Here is a 17,500-nt window from a genome sequence, read left to right as displayed (position 1 = left end):
GGAAATATGCAGGGCTGCGGCCCTCCAGGACCAGGGTTCCCCACCCCTGCTTTAAATAGACAACACGACACTGAGCCCCGAGCTGAGCTATCAGTGATGCTGCCATGATAGCTAGCTAGCTAACTAGCATTAGTCTCAAAGCCATGCTGTCAGGGTGAGCGTGTGAATATACCCATAATGCAACAGATAAGGAGATGTTTTATGGACATTTCACTGGATTTTACACCAGAAGTTCTCATTAATATTGGCTTTATGTTGATATTATAGTCATTTTGTGTAGCTTTGTGAAAATATAGACATTTTCATTTGGCATACTCTACACCATGCCAAAGAAAAGCTTAAATTTAAAGGTTATTATTGCACTATTTCACCGGTTGGAGGTGAAATCGGGCTGTTTGTAGCTACTGAACGAACGACGGGAAGGTGACGTACTTCCTTCCCTTCTGGAAGACCAGGAGCGCCTCTCCGTTTCTCGTCTCGTCGGTCACCAGCTCCAGGAGACACTCGGCCACCTCAGACACGCTGCATCACAGGAAGCACCGTCACACACGTTGGCTCTCACACGCCGTTCTTCATGTCTGCCGTCCCACACACACACACACACACACACACACACTCACTTTATGATCCCGATCTTTTCTACAAGCTGCATGGTCGCATCGGACAGGTGAGAAAACCGGCCCAGTCTGGACGTGACGTCGGAGATCATGTCGGTCTGGACGAAACCCGGGCAGAGGGCGTTGAACCGTAAACCGTAGCCCGACACTGCAGAAGCGGCCTGGTTCCAGACAGAAAAACAAATCCACAGTTTAACATCTTATAGTAATGTGAATTCACATTCTGGAGTTCCAGGTCATCCGGATGGTGTCTTTCCTCACCGCCATGGATCTGGTGAAGCCCAGCACGGCGTGCTTCGTGGCCGTGTAAACCGGACAGCTCAGGAAAGGGCCGAGGCCTGCGGAGCAAGACCGTCAACAGAGGTTCAGGGGCCACATGCGGCACAGTTTCACCTTGAATGGGCCTTAAAATAATAGTAATGCTGAAAAGCATTGTGGTTTTCACCTGCCATGGACGACATGTTGACCACCACTCCTCCCCGGCCTCCTTTCAACTTGTTCATGTGCTCCAGAGCCAGATACGACCCTCGGATGACCCCCATCTACACCAGAGGTCCCACAGCGTGATCAGGGTTTCAATCAAATAGGATTTTTTTCTTTTCCCTTTTTACGTCTCAGATATTTGAGCACGCAGGACGAACTGACTGGACGGCTGAGGACAGAAGGCCTCAGTTTTGCACCCATCATGCATTTCAAACAGCCAAAAGTAAAAAGGGTGATTGTGAAATCTTACGGTGTTTATGGTGACGCTCTTCTCCCACGCCGCCTCGTTCATGATGCCGGCGTTGTTGCACAGGATGTCGACTCCTCCGAACGTTTTTGCGGCTTCCTCAAAGGCAGCTTGGGAGTGAGAAACACAAAGCTTACTTTATATCCTCATTCAAGAAAACTGAAATGCTTGTAGTGTCACATCTTCTCATTGTCTTTCTGTTTTTATTTTTTGTCAGTTTATTTTAGTAATTACCAATCCGACTGTTTCATCACTTCCTCTTTCGTGTGTGTGTGTGTGTGTGTGTGTGTGTGTGTGTGTGTGTGTGTGTGAGTGCGTCACCTTTGAACTGCTCCTCTGACTCCACATCACACTGCAAGAATAAAGTTTTTTCTGCTCCGTATTGTTTGTTCAGATCCTCCTTTAAATTCTCTCCTGCAGTTCTGTTGATGTCCAGGATGGCCACCTGTCCACACAAACACAACCAGCCCTCAAATTTCTTCCCAAAAAAAACAGCCAAATGTGAAGGAAGCGTTCCTTCTAGGAACAATAGCGTCCAGATATAGCGTCAGATATGACTTCCTCCTGTAACCACAGAGTTCCTGATTGCTGCTGATGATTCAGCCACTGGTAAAATGATCTCCGCTTAACAGAATCATGGCACACGTGACTCAGATGTTTCGCCCTCCAGCCGGACTCCAGATGCCCGCGCGCCGGCCGACCTCTTCGGCTCGCACCGGGAAGGCCGTCACAGCCGGAAAGACGGACTGCGGCTCTGCGTCCTCGCTGAACCTCATCCTGATGCTCAAGTTGCACAAAGACGCTGGATGAGTCGACGCAATGTACGATGGTGCCATTTGTTCCCCGAAATGTGAAGTAATGCGCCTGATTACCAAAGTTTCCATGTGACTCATGAAGTCCGAGCCACTGTCTTTCAGTTTGTCAACCGTCTCACGTCAACCAGGAGGTTCTCCTCTTTAACCACCTGACATCAGTTCTTTCAAGCACTGACTCAGCCCTCTCTGAGAACTCAAACAGAGCAGAGAAACACACCTTTTGCTGGATTTGTCATTCACATCAGTCAGTCTGAGAGCACAGAATCTCACCTTCTGATGAAACTTCACACACGAGACACAGTTTAGTCGTAAAGATCAGTAAATTATCGATAATCAGCGCAACGTGTGTCGTCATATGAGCCGTGCCTCAGATTAGTGTGTGTGTGGACAGCCCGCTGATTTATTGGTCTGTTTTGTTGTTTAAAACCTGGTTTTCATAGAACATTAAATATGAAGACGGAGAGCCTGAGCAGGATGTGACATGTAAACCTCCATCACATTCTTCAGCAGTACATGACATAAACCGTCTTCCTGAAGCATGAACTCAACAGTTTCAGTGTGTTTTTTCACAGCCGCTTCAGGCTGACCTTCAGTCTCTGCAAGATAATCTGCAGGAAAAAAAGAAAAACTCACTGCTATCTTGCTTGCAAAGCTAAAAGTTTCTCATCAGCGGAGAAGGAAAAGAGGAAAAGCTCCAACATGTTTCTGATTTGAGCCAGCTTGTTTCCAGACGAGCGTCGTTCTCTTGAAGCAGCTCTGAATTAAAGACATTGTGAAACTAGTGATGACCATAATTATGTTTCCCGGACAGTATAATCAGGCACAAAGAGTGAATTAATCCATTTGAGAATAAAGAGTTCAGCTGTATTCTTTTCTCTTTCATTTGGCAGTATTCCTGGGTTTTTTTTCTACTGGGAAGGATTAAAGTATGTCAATAAGATTTAGTAAAACCAACAAAATACTTTACAAGAAGATGTTTTTCATCAATAATCTGCCTTTTAAAGTGAAACATTTTCACCTAAATGCAGTTACATACAATACATATGTAGTCAAATGAGGATGTTCAGATCACACTCATAAACTTATTCACACGTTCAGATTCCATGTGAAGAGGAAGGAGAGGAGCTTTACCTTTGCTCCGTTCTGCAGGAGGATCTCCACCGCGGCCTTTCCGATCCCCACGGCCGCCCCGGTCACCACCGCAGCTTTACCATCCAGTGACATTTCTGTGGCTGAGAGGAAGAGTTCAGCAGAAGTCTGGGTCAGAGGAGAGCTGTCAGAGGCTTTTGTACCTCCTCTCTGCCCGGTGGGAGGAGGAGCAGAGGAGGTTCAGGCCCACAGCAGGCCGGGACAAGCAGGCAGGACGCGGAGGTCGTCATCACAGTCAGGACTCAGGTTTCACTCTGGAGGTTGTTTTGCTGCTGTGGAGAGAGAGGAAAAAAGGTGGGACAATACCTGGAAGAAAACAAACAAAGACTTGATCCAGCTTCATCCCAGGGTAAATCATCATGACCTTCACCGTGACGCCCAGCAGGACGCCTCTTCTCCAGGAAACTGAAGCTGGAACCTGCAGTTTGTTAGTTTGAGGGAATGTTCAGACCGGCCAATAGAGGTCAGTCTGATGAACCGACACATGGACTCCACCATGGATGGAATGACAGCAGGGTTGTTGTTAACATGTAATGTAAAATAAAATGTGAAGCTCAGTTTCAGGGTCTCAAACAAACTATCTTACACTAAACGGAAGAAATTAATTGAATTAAAATAGGCTTCATTGACGAATTTTGACCACAGCTCCAATAAATGGGTATAAATTAAATCTGCAACACTTCAAGAAGAAGAAACAATTCAACAAATGAATCAAATCCTCCACTTCCCTGTAAAACACATCTTTTCACCGTGAGTTAGACTCTCACACTTGAACCTTTTCATCTCCGAATGAATCAGACTGATCTCAGATAGAAAATTGATGCTTTCTGCAAGTGTTTACAATGAACAGCGAAACGCAGCTTGTTCAGAGGAATATATTTCTCCTGTTTAAGTAGAATCGGCTCATTGTGAACTCACAGAGAGCCCTGCCTCTGTCTCAAATGTTTAATGCAGCAGTTGTCAGTGAGTCTATACTTGCATGAGCTATTTGCATGCCTTCTTTTTTCATTGCAGCAGCCCGTGTTTCAGACGTCAGCACACAGTCATATCTGGCATGACTGTGCATGTTGCAGCACATGGTGGGGGGAAAAAGAAGTGCATGAAAGCAGAGGTGGGAACAAGTCACTGATATGTCCCAAGTAAGTCTCAAGTCCTTTGCCCTCAAGTCCCGAGTCAAGTCCCAAGTCCTGCACTTTTAGTTTCGAGTCATTTCAAGTCATTTAACCAACAGAGTAATGATAAATTGATTTACACAGTCTACATATGCTTTTAAAACCTATATTCATAAAAACAAAGTCCTTGAGAGTGAAACATAACAAATACATGAACAGGGTTGTGTATTTCCTGTTATTTAAGGTAAATATTTAATGAAACTTCTCAACCATGGTTGGTTTATGCTGGGGGGTGTGTGGAGAACCACCCAGAGGATTCAGAGTGGGGGGACACGGAGCACAACGTGTGTCAGTGACCATTTTTACATGGCGTTTTTAATTCGGAATTAAGTTAATTCCACATTAAGTAATTCCAAATTCCATGGATTAGCTTGGTGTTTGCATGTGAAAGACGAATTAAAGGTGCTGTAGGCAGGATTCCGCATCTCCGCCATCTTGCTTAGGTTTACCTAAGCAAGATGGCGACTTGACCCATCTAAAATAGCGATTTGAAACCCAGCACAGCCAATCCTGTCCTGTTTTCTCTGACATCACGCCCTTAAACAAGTTAAGCCCCTCCCACAAGAACGTGCGACGAACGCCCCTCGACCAATCACAGTTAGAGCCTCAGGGGCTCTTCTGATTGGTCAAAGATACCTGGAGCTGTCGAGATTCCTTTTCAGCTCAGAACAGAGACAGATGGAAACGCTGCGCCCTTGCGGTAGTGCAATTATGCTGCACTCCTAAAGGATTATCAATGGATACTCTAACATTTAATCCAAAGAAAACACAGAAAAATTAGTATTGACTAGCAAAATCCTGCCTACAGCAGCTTTAATTCAGCTTACAGGCTGGGGGTTGAAGCGTTCTGATTGGGCAGGGGGCTGATGTGACGTAATTCCATCTACCGGAGGTAAATAGATCCCGGTGCCAGAGCTTTTTCTCAAGCGTTCTCAATTAACTTTTATGCTACAGCTTAAAAAATGTCTGCATAGCTATGCTTCAATCCATCCACTCTTTTCATGATATATTTCTACTGAGGCTCTCGTTAAATAAATTGTCTCCAGAAGAGTCTAGCTTGCTGCGGGCCGCCATCTTGGAATATTGCATCCTGGCCAGGGAACGAGCATGTGCAGAATGACCGGAATAAAATTCTATCTAATTTACATATAATTACACTCTTGAGTGACAGTAAACCGGCAGGTTAATCCTGAGAAAGGAAGAAAAAAAGTATCAGGTGCTTAACTGGTCATTTTAAAGTGTGATTAACTTTTATCAGAATTACAAGTCCCATAGTCGACACCACCAGTAATCTGATTTGCAGATATTAAAAAAAAAAAAATGTGCATGCATAATTTGACGTATGCAAATTTTAGAAATATGAACGTACTGCCTCACAGGCTCCCAGACTCCACCGTTAACGTCCACCAGGGGGCGCCAGTGGACTCATGTCAGCAGGCCCAGGCCTGCTCTGCAGCTTCACTGTCATTAACAGTCTGAAGGAGTAAATCATGTGCTTACAGTTGTGGCTACAAACATAATTGCTGTTATGATAGGATGTAACACTCAGACAATAATTGGCATTGAAAAGCAGCTTTAAAAATAAAAACAGCTATAATGTGGATGTTTTGACTTGACACTCCAGCCCAGTGTTTCAGTGCTGACTGCAGATTACATACAGTCGAGTTTTGTATTTTCGCATTTTCAGGATGAAGAATACAATTTTTTTCTTCATGAAGAAATCGTAATGTTTAGCTGTCGTGCAAAATTTTAGTCTAGATGCCCCATCCAGCCAAAAAAATAAAAATAAAAAATAAAAAAAACATTAACGATTAATCCCCGTTTTTTTTTAAGCCTAGTTTGATCAGCCTGATTTTTAAAACAGTGCAATCCTGAATTGACAAAATGAAGTTTTGCTGTAATGGTTTACTTTGTTATGGATTTGTTTTGCTTTAGCACACAAACTTTTATTAAGGAGGAGAGTGAAATGTATTGAAACATGTGCACTGTAATTCAGCCCTGCTTTGCTTGGTCAAAGAGGAAACTGAAAATGATTTTTTTTATTTATTTATTTAAAGAGACAACATCAGGGTGTTTTAATCCGGAGCTGCCACTAGGTGGCGTACAGAGTCGCCACATGGTGACATGTTGCCTGTTTCTCAGACCTCATTACATCAGTTTCCTAGACACAGCAGACACATGGCCACAGGAGAGAGATGAGAGAGGAGTGTGTAAACTCCACGGTTTCAAACAGGAATCTGAGTAATCAAGATTTTATCTCTTTCACTGGAATGACGAAGATGACCGGATCAATATGCTGGTTCAGCTTCACAGGGGTGACAATTTAGCAGGACCACCGTCCAATATGTTGAAGTTGTCTGGTGTAGTGGATAGCTCTGTCACCTCACAGTAAAAGTACCCCGGTTGGAGCTCTGCTTCTCCCTCAAACCAAACTTAGTGTAATAGATTACTCAGAGTTTAACTCATAAACCTTATAATTTCATCAAGCTTACCCTTGTTCCTCCACCTGATTGATGCAATTTGAGGTGTGAAATGACGAGCTATAACTCTAACCCACATAATGGGTTATGGGAAATCTTTTCTTTGGGCGCAGTGCGCTCACAGACCCGGCGCACAAAGGCCCCCCGAGCTCGTCTTGCTTACGGGGCAAATCCACCATTTAACGGCTTTCAGCGGCGATTTGCTGACCAGCTGCTGACTTGTATTTTCATCCCAGTGGCCCATTGCCATTTCACCGGTGATTACACTGCTAAAGGGCTCCAGTGAGCCGGACAATGCCAGAGAGCTTTACATGTCACCAGTGTCATCGGCCCTCAGAGAATAGGCAGCCGCCATTCAGCTCCGGTTCTCCTGTTTACAGTGTGGGGCCTCCGTGGCAGGCAGTGTGTGTGTGTGTGTGTGTGTGTCTGTGTGTGTGTGTGTGTGTGTGTGTGTGTGTCTGTGTCAACACGCCACTGCCTATAGGAGCCTGCAAGTGTTCATGCAAGAGCTTTACAGTGTGTGTGTGTGTGCAGAGATTATATAGGGTGTGTGACCAGCTCCAGGTAAAAAGGGTGTGTGTGTGTGTGTGTGTGTGTGTGTGTGTGTGTGTGTTCTTTTCCCTGCAGGTATGTTTGTGTTTCCTAATGTACAGGATGAGTTCTTTCAATTACACAATAACTAACTTCATGATTTTTTTAAACCAAAAAAAAACAAAAAAAACACACAAAACTTCAACACGGTCAAACGGTGGATATCGTGGTTATGTTTACTTGATCAGTGATTGCTTCTCTGTGCCGAACCCTCACCATAACCATAACCACTGCATGGTTTTACTCCTGTTCCATAACATAAACACAAACAGACGAAGGTCCCGCCACAGTAATTACTCCACATAAACACTACAGGCTCGACAACCCTGATCTTTAGGTCCTCGGCTTGAAGCCTCTCCGGTCAACATATCATCTGTCAACAGGTGGGCGAAATGCCTCGTGTTCTGTGAGGGAAAAAAAAGAAAGAAAAGCTGATTTTTACATTTGTATGAGACACAGAAAGTGTGTTGTTGTTAGTTCAATACAGCCTGTCAGTGTTGTGTTTGGACTGTTCCACTTTGGCAGTTTCTCTTTGTTTCTTTTTTCTCTGCTGCATGTTGTTTCGTCAAATTTGTCCTGGAGACAAACTGACCTCGAGAAGAAACCATAAGGATGATCTTCGTCTTTCTGTCATAAAGCTTTAATCAAGCAGCGGCCGTCTGTTCAGATGCTCTATTTCGACTCCATAAGTTGCAAAATGTTTTTCTCCTTTCTGATTTTGAGCAGCTCTCTGTCAAGAACTAACCAGATGCACCGAAACAGTTAACCATGATCCCAATTAAATACTGACTCATCTGTTTTTAAGACCGAAAAAAAAAAAGAGTTATACCCCTTAATATCATCAAGAGATGACGGATAAACCCGTGACGTCTGACAGGTTGACTCTCTGTGTACTGCTGGTTTTCATTCACACCTTCATCCCTCAGTGAAGAAACCGACTCGACCAGAGTCAACATTTGCCCCACTCTGTGTGTACAGATGTGGATTTGTTGTGGGTCGGGTGTTGTAACAAACAGGGCTGGCTGGCTCAGACACACACAACACATAGCCATCAGAAAGTTGTACCAATATTCTTAGATGTGATAACCAGGCTGCCGAACAGGGTCAGAGAGTGCGTTATATCTCACGGCCTGATTGCTTTGTCGTGTTTTATTTAGTTTGTTCCACTCGGGATTTCAAAACTGAGCTGATGAACGAAGATAACACGTTTTTCCATCTTTATCTGGGACTGATTTCCACACCTAAACTCTCTCTCTCTCTCTCTCTCTCTCTCTCTCTCTCTCTCTCTCTCTCTCTCTCTCTCTTTTTCTTTCTACATTGCATTATGTTCAGGCAGGACTAAGGCAGGTAGATATTTGCTTTCTGGGCCTCGGGACTGACAGTCACATGACTCAAACCAGAAAAATCAGCCGGAGGCTCGACAGCAGCCCGAGCAGCTCGGCCAGTCCCGTCTTGTCCCACACACCCACTCTGGGAAGGGGATCTGGCTTCCAGCGAGGGTCCTGGGATTCCTCATCATTGCTTTGCTAACATTTCATGTGAATTAAGACTGCCTTCCCCCGGAGCGTCACTGCCAGTAGACTTAATCTCCACATCTAAAACTGGGTTTGAATGAAAACCCGCTGAGAAATAGACATATTCTACATTATTTCATTTGACAGGGATGAAAAATATGAATACACTGCAGGATTGTCCAGCTTTCTGTGCCACTGTGTCAGTTTAAGAACAGGTCATGTTGGTTTACAAGCTCCGTGAAACAGCGAGGCTGGAACTACAGGAGGCGTGTATTATTGTTTTTTTTTTTTTTTATTGGTTTTATTACCTAGCACCACCCGTGGGAATTCAATCATGAAGAACCCTTTGGAGGAAAATATAATAATAATAACTTCTGAAACTGGTTTCTCTGAATGAATTCGGTCTGTCTTTGAGAGCCCTTTCGTCTCCCAGATATTTCTTCGAATGCACTCAAATGTAGCGCTCGATGCTGCGCCCTTCAAAATAATGAAGCTATTTAGAGCACGCTTTGAGAAACTGCGTTTAGGCCAGCAAGAGCGCCGACTGGCAGCGTGTTACAGTGTTTAGTCATAAAACACAGCAGGAATCCTGAAGGCCGTGTGTGTGTGTGTGTGTGTGTGTGTGTGTGTGTGTGTGTGTGTGTGTGTGTGTGTGTGTGTGTGTGTGTGTGTGTGCAGCAGCTGATCCTCCCCTTTTAGATTCACACAGTGTTTCAGCTCCCATGCTCCTCTCTTTTGACATGACAGTGAAAGATTGTAATCCTCTGACTGTTCAATACTTATTGAACATGTAAAATCAGCTGTTTAGTGTTTACCGTTTAATTTTGGCGGTCATTTATTGGAAATCATATGTCGTTATTTCAATATACAATTTGGTTTCAGGTTTGATATTTGATCTCGTCTGTTCCTTTTTCAAAACTGTAGAATGATGAAAAGTGAAAATGGAAAAATGTCACTGCACTTTGGGAGTCTGTCTCCAGCACAGTGATGCCAGTGAAAATGCAACTTTTGGAAAAAGCTCCAACTCTGTCTCCATGTAAACAGGCAAAACACAACTTTTCTGAAATGCTGCCACTGAGCATTCACTTTCCCTCTGCAGATTGCCGCTACGCAGAAGTGGTTGAGTCTTTCTCTACGTGCAGATTTTCAATCCACTTTGAAGTGCTCCTGAGACACGAGGAGACAACTTGTATTTCACTTACAGGACTGTTTGAAGAATACCTGAAGTATTTCCACATAATGCTGAGCAGCTGCCCGGAGGCCATATCAGACCTCCAGAACACTCCAATCTGCCAACCAGCATCTTCCAAAGGAAAATGCAGGGCATGTATGAACATGAAAACAGTACATATTCTCTTAACATTAAATGGTTTTAAAGACCTGATCTAAAAGAGTTCTGATGACATTTAAATTTTAACACATTTTCTTTACTCACTTACTTGAGATTATGACAGTTAAATAAAATGACAAATCTGTGTTTTGTGATTGACTAAGTTTGTTTTCGATTGAATCAATTTCTGAAAAAATTAAGAAAATTAATGAAGTAAATTGTGGACATCACGTTGATCGCAATAACAAAGAAAAACTGTTTTTAAAGCACTATTTTACCGGTTCAGCCCACTCCAGATGAAACTGGGCAGTGAAGTAAAATGTGTTTGACGCCACTGCTGTAGCAACTCATTCATATTCCCTGTATAACCAGTTTTGTTTCTCCAGATGTCACATTTTTACTTTGACAGAGCACACGCGGACTCTTTCCCATACACACCTACTGCCCCACACAGACACACACACACACACACACACCCACAGTGAGTACCCAACAGCACATGGTCAGCCCTACTCTCTCCTATAAGGATATTATATAATCCAGCAGACAGACTAAAAACAGGACATTCAACCAGTGACACACACACTGCATGGCACTGCACACACAAATACACTCACAGATCTCACACACGAACTACTATTTATTTATTTATTTATTTATTGCAGGATTCAAGTTTCAGGGTTTGAAAAAAAAATGCGTGAATTGTGTCGAAATCAGTAACACGTGCAGCTCCGGTGTGGACACGTGTTGTTGGGCATCGAGACGGTTTTACCACATTGATTCAGTCATTACAGGAGAAAGAATGATGCATATCACTCAGCAGGCTCCCGCAGAAGTGCTGGACGGCATCTGTGAGTTTATATGAAGCGTTATTTACAGAGAAAGGCTCGTGTTTTGGACGGATCTTTAACACGGTAACGCTGATTTGTGGACGAGCCCGGAGGGCGAGGCCGACGTCATCCAGGGATCCGTGCTGCGTTCAGGACTGTCGGAAAAACCTCACGCAGAACGACTACCACACAAGCAGATTTACCCTCCTGGGGGCCAAGTGAGCAGAAGTGGGGCAGAATGAGGGAAAACGAAACGAAAACTTTCACCTTTTTTCAAACTAATCCATGCTTTTGTTTTTTTTCCAACACTTGTTTAAACAAAATCAATGTTTTCTTTGAAATTTTTACCATTTGCTTTTTGGTTTGAGGTGGTTTTGGCTCACAGGCCTTATGTTTGACACCCCAGGTATAATGGCTTATTGCAAAACAGAAACATATATAATGCCTGCAATATGTTAATATGCATGCACTGTGTAGGATGTACCCTGCCCAAAGTAGCCGGCGATTGGCCCCAGCCCCCCCGCGACCCTGAAAAAGATGAAGTGGCTTAGAAAATGGATGGATGGATGGCGTGCATTGGCTGCTTGTTTCAGCAATCAACAGTTTGTTGATCTTACACACACACACACACACACACACACACACACACACACACACACACACACAGACACACACATCAAATGAATTAAACTGAGAATACGAGTCAAATGAACTTTTCATGCCACCTTACAAAGGCTCATAATTGATAACTTGACGTTACGTTTACATTCTTTATAGCCAAAATGTTACTGTCATGCTGGGCGCAAGTTAGATTTTGCTCAGTTCTATTTCTGGATGTTATATAACCTTTATTATGTATTAAATTATGCATTGTGAGTGTTATGCTTTGTCCCATTGCAGCACAATGGAAGGTAAAATCAGGCCTTGTCTGACTTGAAATCAAAGTGCTGATTCACTCCCGGATGGATACAGTGATTGGGTGACACGTCTGTTTTCTGAAAGCACTTGAATGCACCCCGCGATGACACGCTTTGCTATTTCCGAAATTGGAAATTAGAAGTCTCCACGATGAGGAAGCACTTGAACGCGGCACGTCGACCTGACCCACAAGCGCGCTCCCGGCGTTTACGTGGCTACTCCCCCTGCACGCCGTACGTGCGCGCTCCCCAGTATCGCGTGGTGGGGATCATCCATATTGCTGGTAGTGGTGGAGATAAGGTTGTAATCCGGAGAGGCCGACTCGCACGTTTCTTCATTATTTCGCATGTTTTCGCCGGCCGCCGACCCCACCGCGCCTTAGCCCGAAGCCCGTGAGGTCCGGGAGCGACAGAGGAGCGGCAGACCCGCGGACAGACCTCACGTTTCCCCTCAAATTGCAGGCGAATTCGGGCCGGGGGGAGGACTGGTAATCCTGAGGGGGGAAGAAAGACGGCGGTGGGAAATGGCCACTCAGGTGGAGGCTCTCCTGCCCGGCAACCCGCTCGCCAAAGCGGAGGAGCACGGCAAGGTGATCCGAGGCCAGCCGGGGGAGGAGGAGGAGCGGCCGCCGCAGCAGCAGCAGGGCGGCCGGGGCGACGGGGCCAAGCGGCAGACGGGTGTCGCCGAGCAGGGCAGCGGCAGCCCCGGGCAGGGAGGGACCGCCGGCTCGGAGGAGCAGGGCAGGGAGGGCTGTGACAGCGACGACAAGCCCGGCGAGGAGGGCGTGAGAGGCAGAAAGGAGTTTACCGAAGCTCCCCCGCCCAAGGTGAACCCGTGGACTAGGAAAATGAACGCGGTGACCGTGGTCAGCGTGAATGGACAAGCACACCACGGTCGGTACCTCCATGCACGTCGCTCTTTCAGCTGTCACTGTGTTGATGTGTCCGTGCAGGCCAGACACGCTGCTCACACTCACACACACACACACTCTCTCTCTCTCACACACACACACACACCGCAGGTCCCATTTATTTATTAAAAATCATAAGTTTAATTGACGAGCGAGCTGCCGGGTGGTTATATTTGGAATGAGGCTCAGCCCTCCTCTGCTCCTCACAGTGCGGAGCTATTCCTGGATCACTACTGATCACACCCTGTGAAACTACTTGTCCTGTGATTGCTCACTTTTCTGTCTTAAAGTACCTTCATGTGCTTTCAATTTGATTTCTGCTCCATTTATGATCCATTCAGGCTACATGTGTGTACTCTTGTAATGATTTTTTTGGACTTTCCACCGTGTATTTTCTCCAGTTTCGATCTTTAAAGTTGTGTGTTGTGGGGCTGCCCTGCACTGGACACACTGCATACATCTCTTTTAATCTCGTGGTTGTGAGTTTCTTTTTTTTTTTTTTGCAATGGGAGGAGCATCTTTGTTTCAGCAATGTCACTCTCCATGCACGGCTGCAGAAACTTTCAAGTTAGTAGAAAACGGCTTCATCACGATGTTCACCTCCTCCTCCTCCTATCTCCTGCCACCAAGTCAGCAAGATTGATTATAGCTGTTACACACACACACACACGCACACACACACACTGCTCTCACTGAAACCAGTGTTCTCCTTTGTTTTCGTGTTTGTTCATGGGGCAGAGTTTGACTTACTCCCACCCAAGATATTAAGGCATCTGCCTTCAGTTGCATTAGTTAGGAGGATTGCTGGATGTGTTGGATTTTAGCTAACAATAGCACAGACACACACACGCACGCACACACCTCTGTCTCTCCTCGGCCTAGTCTGTAGTCAAGCCCTCCCCATTCAGAGGTTAGCTTAGCTTCTCTGTTGTTGCTCCACACTCACAGTAACGCCGTGTGAAACTTGTCAGCGCCGCTGTCTGCCCAATTTTCCCATCCGGACCGTGAACCACAGTCCAGCATGAGCCATCTGCTCGTTTAATCTCCAAAAAGGAGCAGGTTTGTTATGAGACATCACGTGTTCACTCCACGTGTTCCCCGAGAGAAAGGCATGGGCGCTGCTAGCTAGCCGGCTAGTTAGCAGCGAGATGTATCACGGCCGGACCCGCCGCTGGGGGTGTTTTCCGCGTGTCCCGTGTGGACCGACAGGCCCAGGAGGCCTGGGTCGGGACCAGCACGTCTGTTGTCATGCCGTGTGTCCGCTGTCATGCCTGGCTCCTGTCAGCTGGCCCACCCTGATAGCAGCCGTTAGCATGGATGCTAGCAGGCACAGTCATCATGGCTCCTAATCAAGACAGCAAAGGAGCATTTTACTGCGTTTCATCATCAAAATATACTGTAACTGAGTGTAGAACTGAGTGAGTGATCTGTCAGCCATGTGTTGCTGTTCTCAGGGGGTTGCTCTGTCAGATCCTCCTGGCTGGGACCTGGTCCTGTCAGCTATCTGATCCACTTTTTTTTCCCCCTTTTTCTTTTTTTTTTTTTTTTTTTTTGCCTGCTGGTTTGTTTGCAGTGCCGATGCACGTGAAGACTTGAGGGTACAGGCTGTACCCATGATCTGGACTGATCGGGCTGCATTGGATGGATGTGCTCCAGAAGCTGTCACATCAGCATGTAAAGCTGGCGGGGGTCCAGTGGCAGAGACCAGCACAGGCTCCGCTTTACCCTAAAGGCCGCAAATGTTCTAATGCAAATGGAAACCTGTTTTCTCAGCTGTGTTTGAACTTATTCCTCCTTCTTGTGATTCGTCTTAATACAAAGTAATTCATGGTTTATGTGCTCTTTATAGGGCAAATGACCATATTCAATAACTTCTTTCAAACTTTTTTTGCTAACAGCCACATCTTATATGAATGATTAACATTGACAGAAGAGCTGCTGCTCCAGTGTTCTCTGGGAAAATATGTCTAAGTCTGAATAATTTCCCTCTGATTAGTGAGACAGGACAGTGATGTTGTTTACGTTGTCAGTCTTACATTAACACAGGGAGATATGTATCTTTTACATATTGGTCAGTGTGGTTGGATTGGTGATTTTCGTCAGCGACTTTGAACCAGTATGATTAAAATGGAAGGTTTAGTATGTAACTGGTTTTGAGGACAGCAGGTGACGGTAAAGATGTCAACCACAGCTTAAAGAAAAGTAACTTTTCATGGACGATCCAGGAAATTCTCAGTCACTCCACCAATCAGCTAATAGTTGCAGCTCCAGCGGTGATGTCTTTAAAAGTTGGGAGTTGATCAAAATAGCTTTTAAATCTGGAGAAGATGAATCGCTGAGTCATTTTCAGGCAAACAACGGCGCGGACTTGAGTTACAGGCGAGCGGAAAGGCTGCGAACATATTCAGAAGAATCACAGTGATTGAAGGAAGATCACGTTTCAACAATGCGGTTTAAAGTTTGCTCTGTTGTGCCGCCGCCATGGATTCATCATTCGGGAAGCTGGAACTCCTGCAGACTCGCATACATGGACTTCAAGTTGTGAAACGAACCACTGGCGTTTGTGTAAGAGCCCGAGGTGCATGTCGCCTTCCCCATCCCTCCCAGTAATTAATGGTTTAAGGATGATTAGGATCACCACCCGCCGCTTGGTACATGTGAGCCTCATCAGCTGAATCATGATTAATGTTCACCGGTTTGATTACGTCAGAGATTCATGTTTTTTCGCCATGTGAGCCAGGTGTCCCAGTTTGTTTAAAAAAAAAACAAAAAACAAAACAAAGAATGGTGTGATGTCTTGACCTTTGGTTCGTTTTCCCTGGCAGGGGATAACGTCAGGGTGGAAGTGTAGCCTTGAGATTTGTCCAAACAAAATAAAATCTTCACTTTCTCAACTTATTGGGAAGAAAATGAGAATTGTTGAAAAATAGCTACGTGTGTATGATTTGTTCGTGTGTAGCTTTTATAAAGCTCCGAAAAATGAGTCGGTATTAATTAGTTGCCGTCACAAATGAGGTTCGCCAGTATTTATAACATGAATTTCTCAGTACTATATTATACAGTCATAAAATGAAGATGAATCCAGCTACTGTAATCACATGAGTGGCTGGAATTCAGATGTGTTCACTCTCATGGGCTTTCAATTCAAAAACACGTGTAAGCCAGTTTCTGTGAATGTAAAGACGTGGAGCGTCTGCTCAGCTGCTCCGCTTCCAGACTTGAGTTTTGTTCATTCACACGGCGTACGTCACAGCGTGTGACCTGGTCCTGCTTCATCATTACCGGATCGCGTCGGGCCGAAGCCCAGCGCGTTGAGCTGAGTCACTGCTCGGCTTTGTGCTCCCTGCAGCAGCTGCATTGTTGTTGTTGTTTTGTGTTTTCCTGACTGTTGAGGAGATAAAGGCAAAAGCCCGTGAAAGCAAATTAGCCACTAACAAGGTCACAGTGAGGAAGAAATGATAAAGGCGATCACTCCACTGCTGAAAATCAACTCCTAACTGCTGCCAAAGTGCAGTTAATTTGGTGAAGTAAGTTAGTTTCCTGTTTTGTGGCTGCAACTGTTGCAGCGGAGTGACCGAAATGGCAGTGAATCGAGCCGAAAATGGCCCGTGAGGAGGCTGCAGTTGTGCTGATTTGTCAGTAGTTTATGTGTCCGCCTCGGCGCCTCCAGCGCCACAATCCAGCAGTTACTTATTTAGCGATGTGTGGTTCCAAAAATAGTGTCAGGAGGTTTTGGTTGATTTCACCCAAACAGGGTTATTTTGACTCTGCGCGGTGTTCTTCTAATTGATAGGATGTTTCGATGTGTTTTGGCTTTCTTCCTGTCAGAAGCTCAGTTTTATCTGAGCTCATGAAAAAAACAAACCCACTCAGTTTTGGCCCAGGAGCAACAGAAGGACGTCTGGACTCTGAACTCACCACTGTTTTGGTTTCCAGCAGCCGAACTTCAAAGATACGAGTTGAGCAATATTCCGTGTTCAACTGACGTGATTTGATGTTTAACTATCGACTTCAAGACGGCGTCTTTCAAAGAATCGTGACGGAAAGTGACGGCTGCCGTCACCGACCGGCTCACACGTTATTTACTATGAAATACTGGCGCGGTGGAGAAGTGGTTGTTTTGTGTCTGTCACGCTCTGCACCGCAGCGTGAAGTGTGGATCTTGTAAACAGAAGGTGCCTGATGGCACCAGAAACGATTCCCTTCACATGGCATCCTGAACGACCAGCAGAACACGAGACTGAAGTTTCATTTATTTATTTTTTTCCGGCAGAATTCAGTGTTCTTGATGGCGTATCAGCCTGTTGCCTTTCTGTCTCGGTTCTCCAGTCAGGACGAGCCGATCTGCTGCTTTACCAATGCGGTTAAGGTTGCGGTACAGTTGCATTCCTTCAGTTTACGGAGGAACCTTCAGTGTATGCAAATGCGGCCTTGTGAAAAGTGT

The 17,500-nt window shown here is 45.3% G+C and overlaps 2 protein-coding genes across 3 annotated transcripts in view; one reads left to right on the top strand and one right to left on the bottom strand.

Annotated features, from left to right (window-relative positions):
* Nucleotides 1-36: 36 nt before the first annotated feature.
* On the bottom strand, nt 37-3,410 carry LOC115395487 (15-hydroxyprostaglandin dehydrogenase [NAD(+)]-like). The gene is made up of 7 exons (XM_030101056.1): nt 3,294-3,410; nt 1,669-1,792; nt 1,351-1,457; nt 1,063-1,159; nt 879-955; nt 621-778; nt 37-522 (listed from the first exon to the last, which is right to left on the bottom strand). Exons 1-7 carry the CDS (start codon nt 3,384-3,386, stop codon nt 402-404), a joined length of 777 nt encoding a protein of 258 aa, XP_029956916.1. The 5' UTR covers nt 3,387-3,410; the 3' UTR covers nt 37-401.
* An 8,973-nt stretch (nt 3,411-12,383) lies between these two features.
* The window catches only part of larp1 (La ribonucleoprotein 1, translational regulator), a 30,570-nt gene continuing 25,453 nt past the window's right edge, over nt 12,384-17,500 (top strand). For both annotated transcript variants that reach the window (XM_030100689.1, XM_030100688.1), the window contains exon 1: nt 12,384-13,039. In XM_030100689.1, coding sequence (XP_029956549.1) covers nt 12,670-13,039 — 370 coding nt within the window. In that variant the 5' untranslated portion in view covers nt 12,384-12,669. The remainder of the gene's footprint in view (nt 13,040-17,500) is intronic.

This window comes from Salarias fasciatus, chromosome 10 (genome assembly GCF_902148845.1).
Source record: "Salarias fasciatus chromosome 10, fSalaFa1.1, whole genome shotgun sequence".
In the NCBI taxonomy this organism is placed as follows: domain Eukaryota; kingdom Metazoa; phylum Chordata; class Actinopteri; order Blenniiformes; family Blenniidae; genus Salarias; species Salarias fasciatus.
Note: the sequence above shows the minus strand (reverse complement) of the source record. Positions and strands in the feature narration are given on the sequence as shown.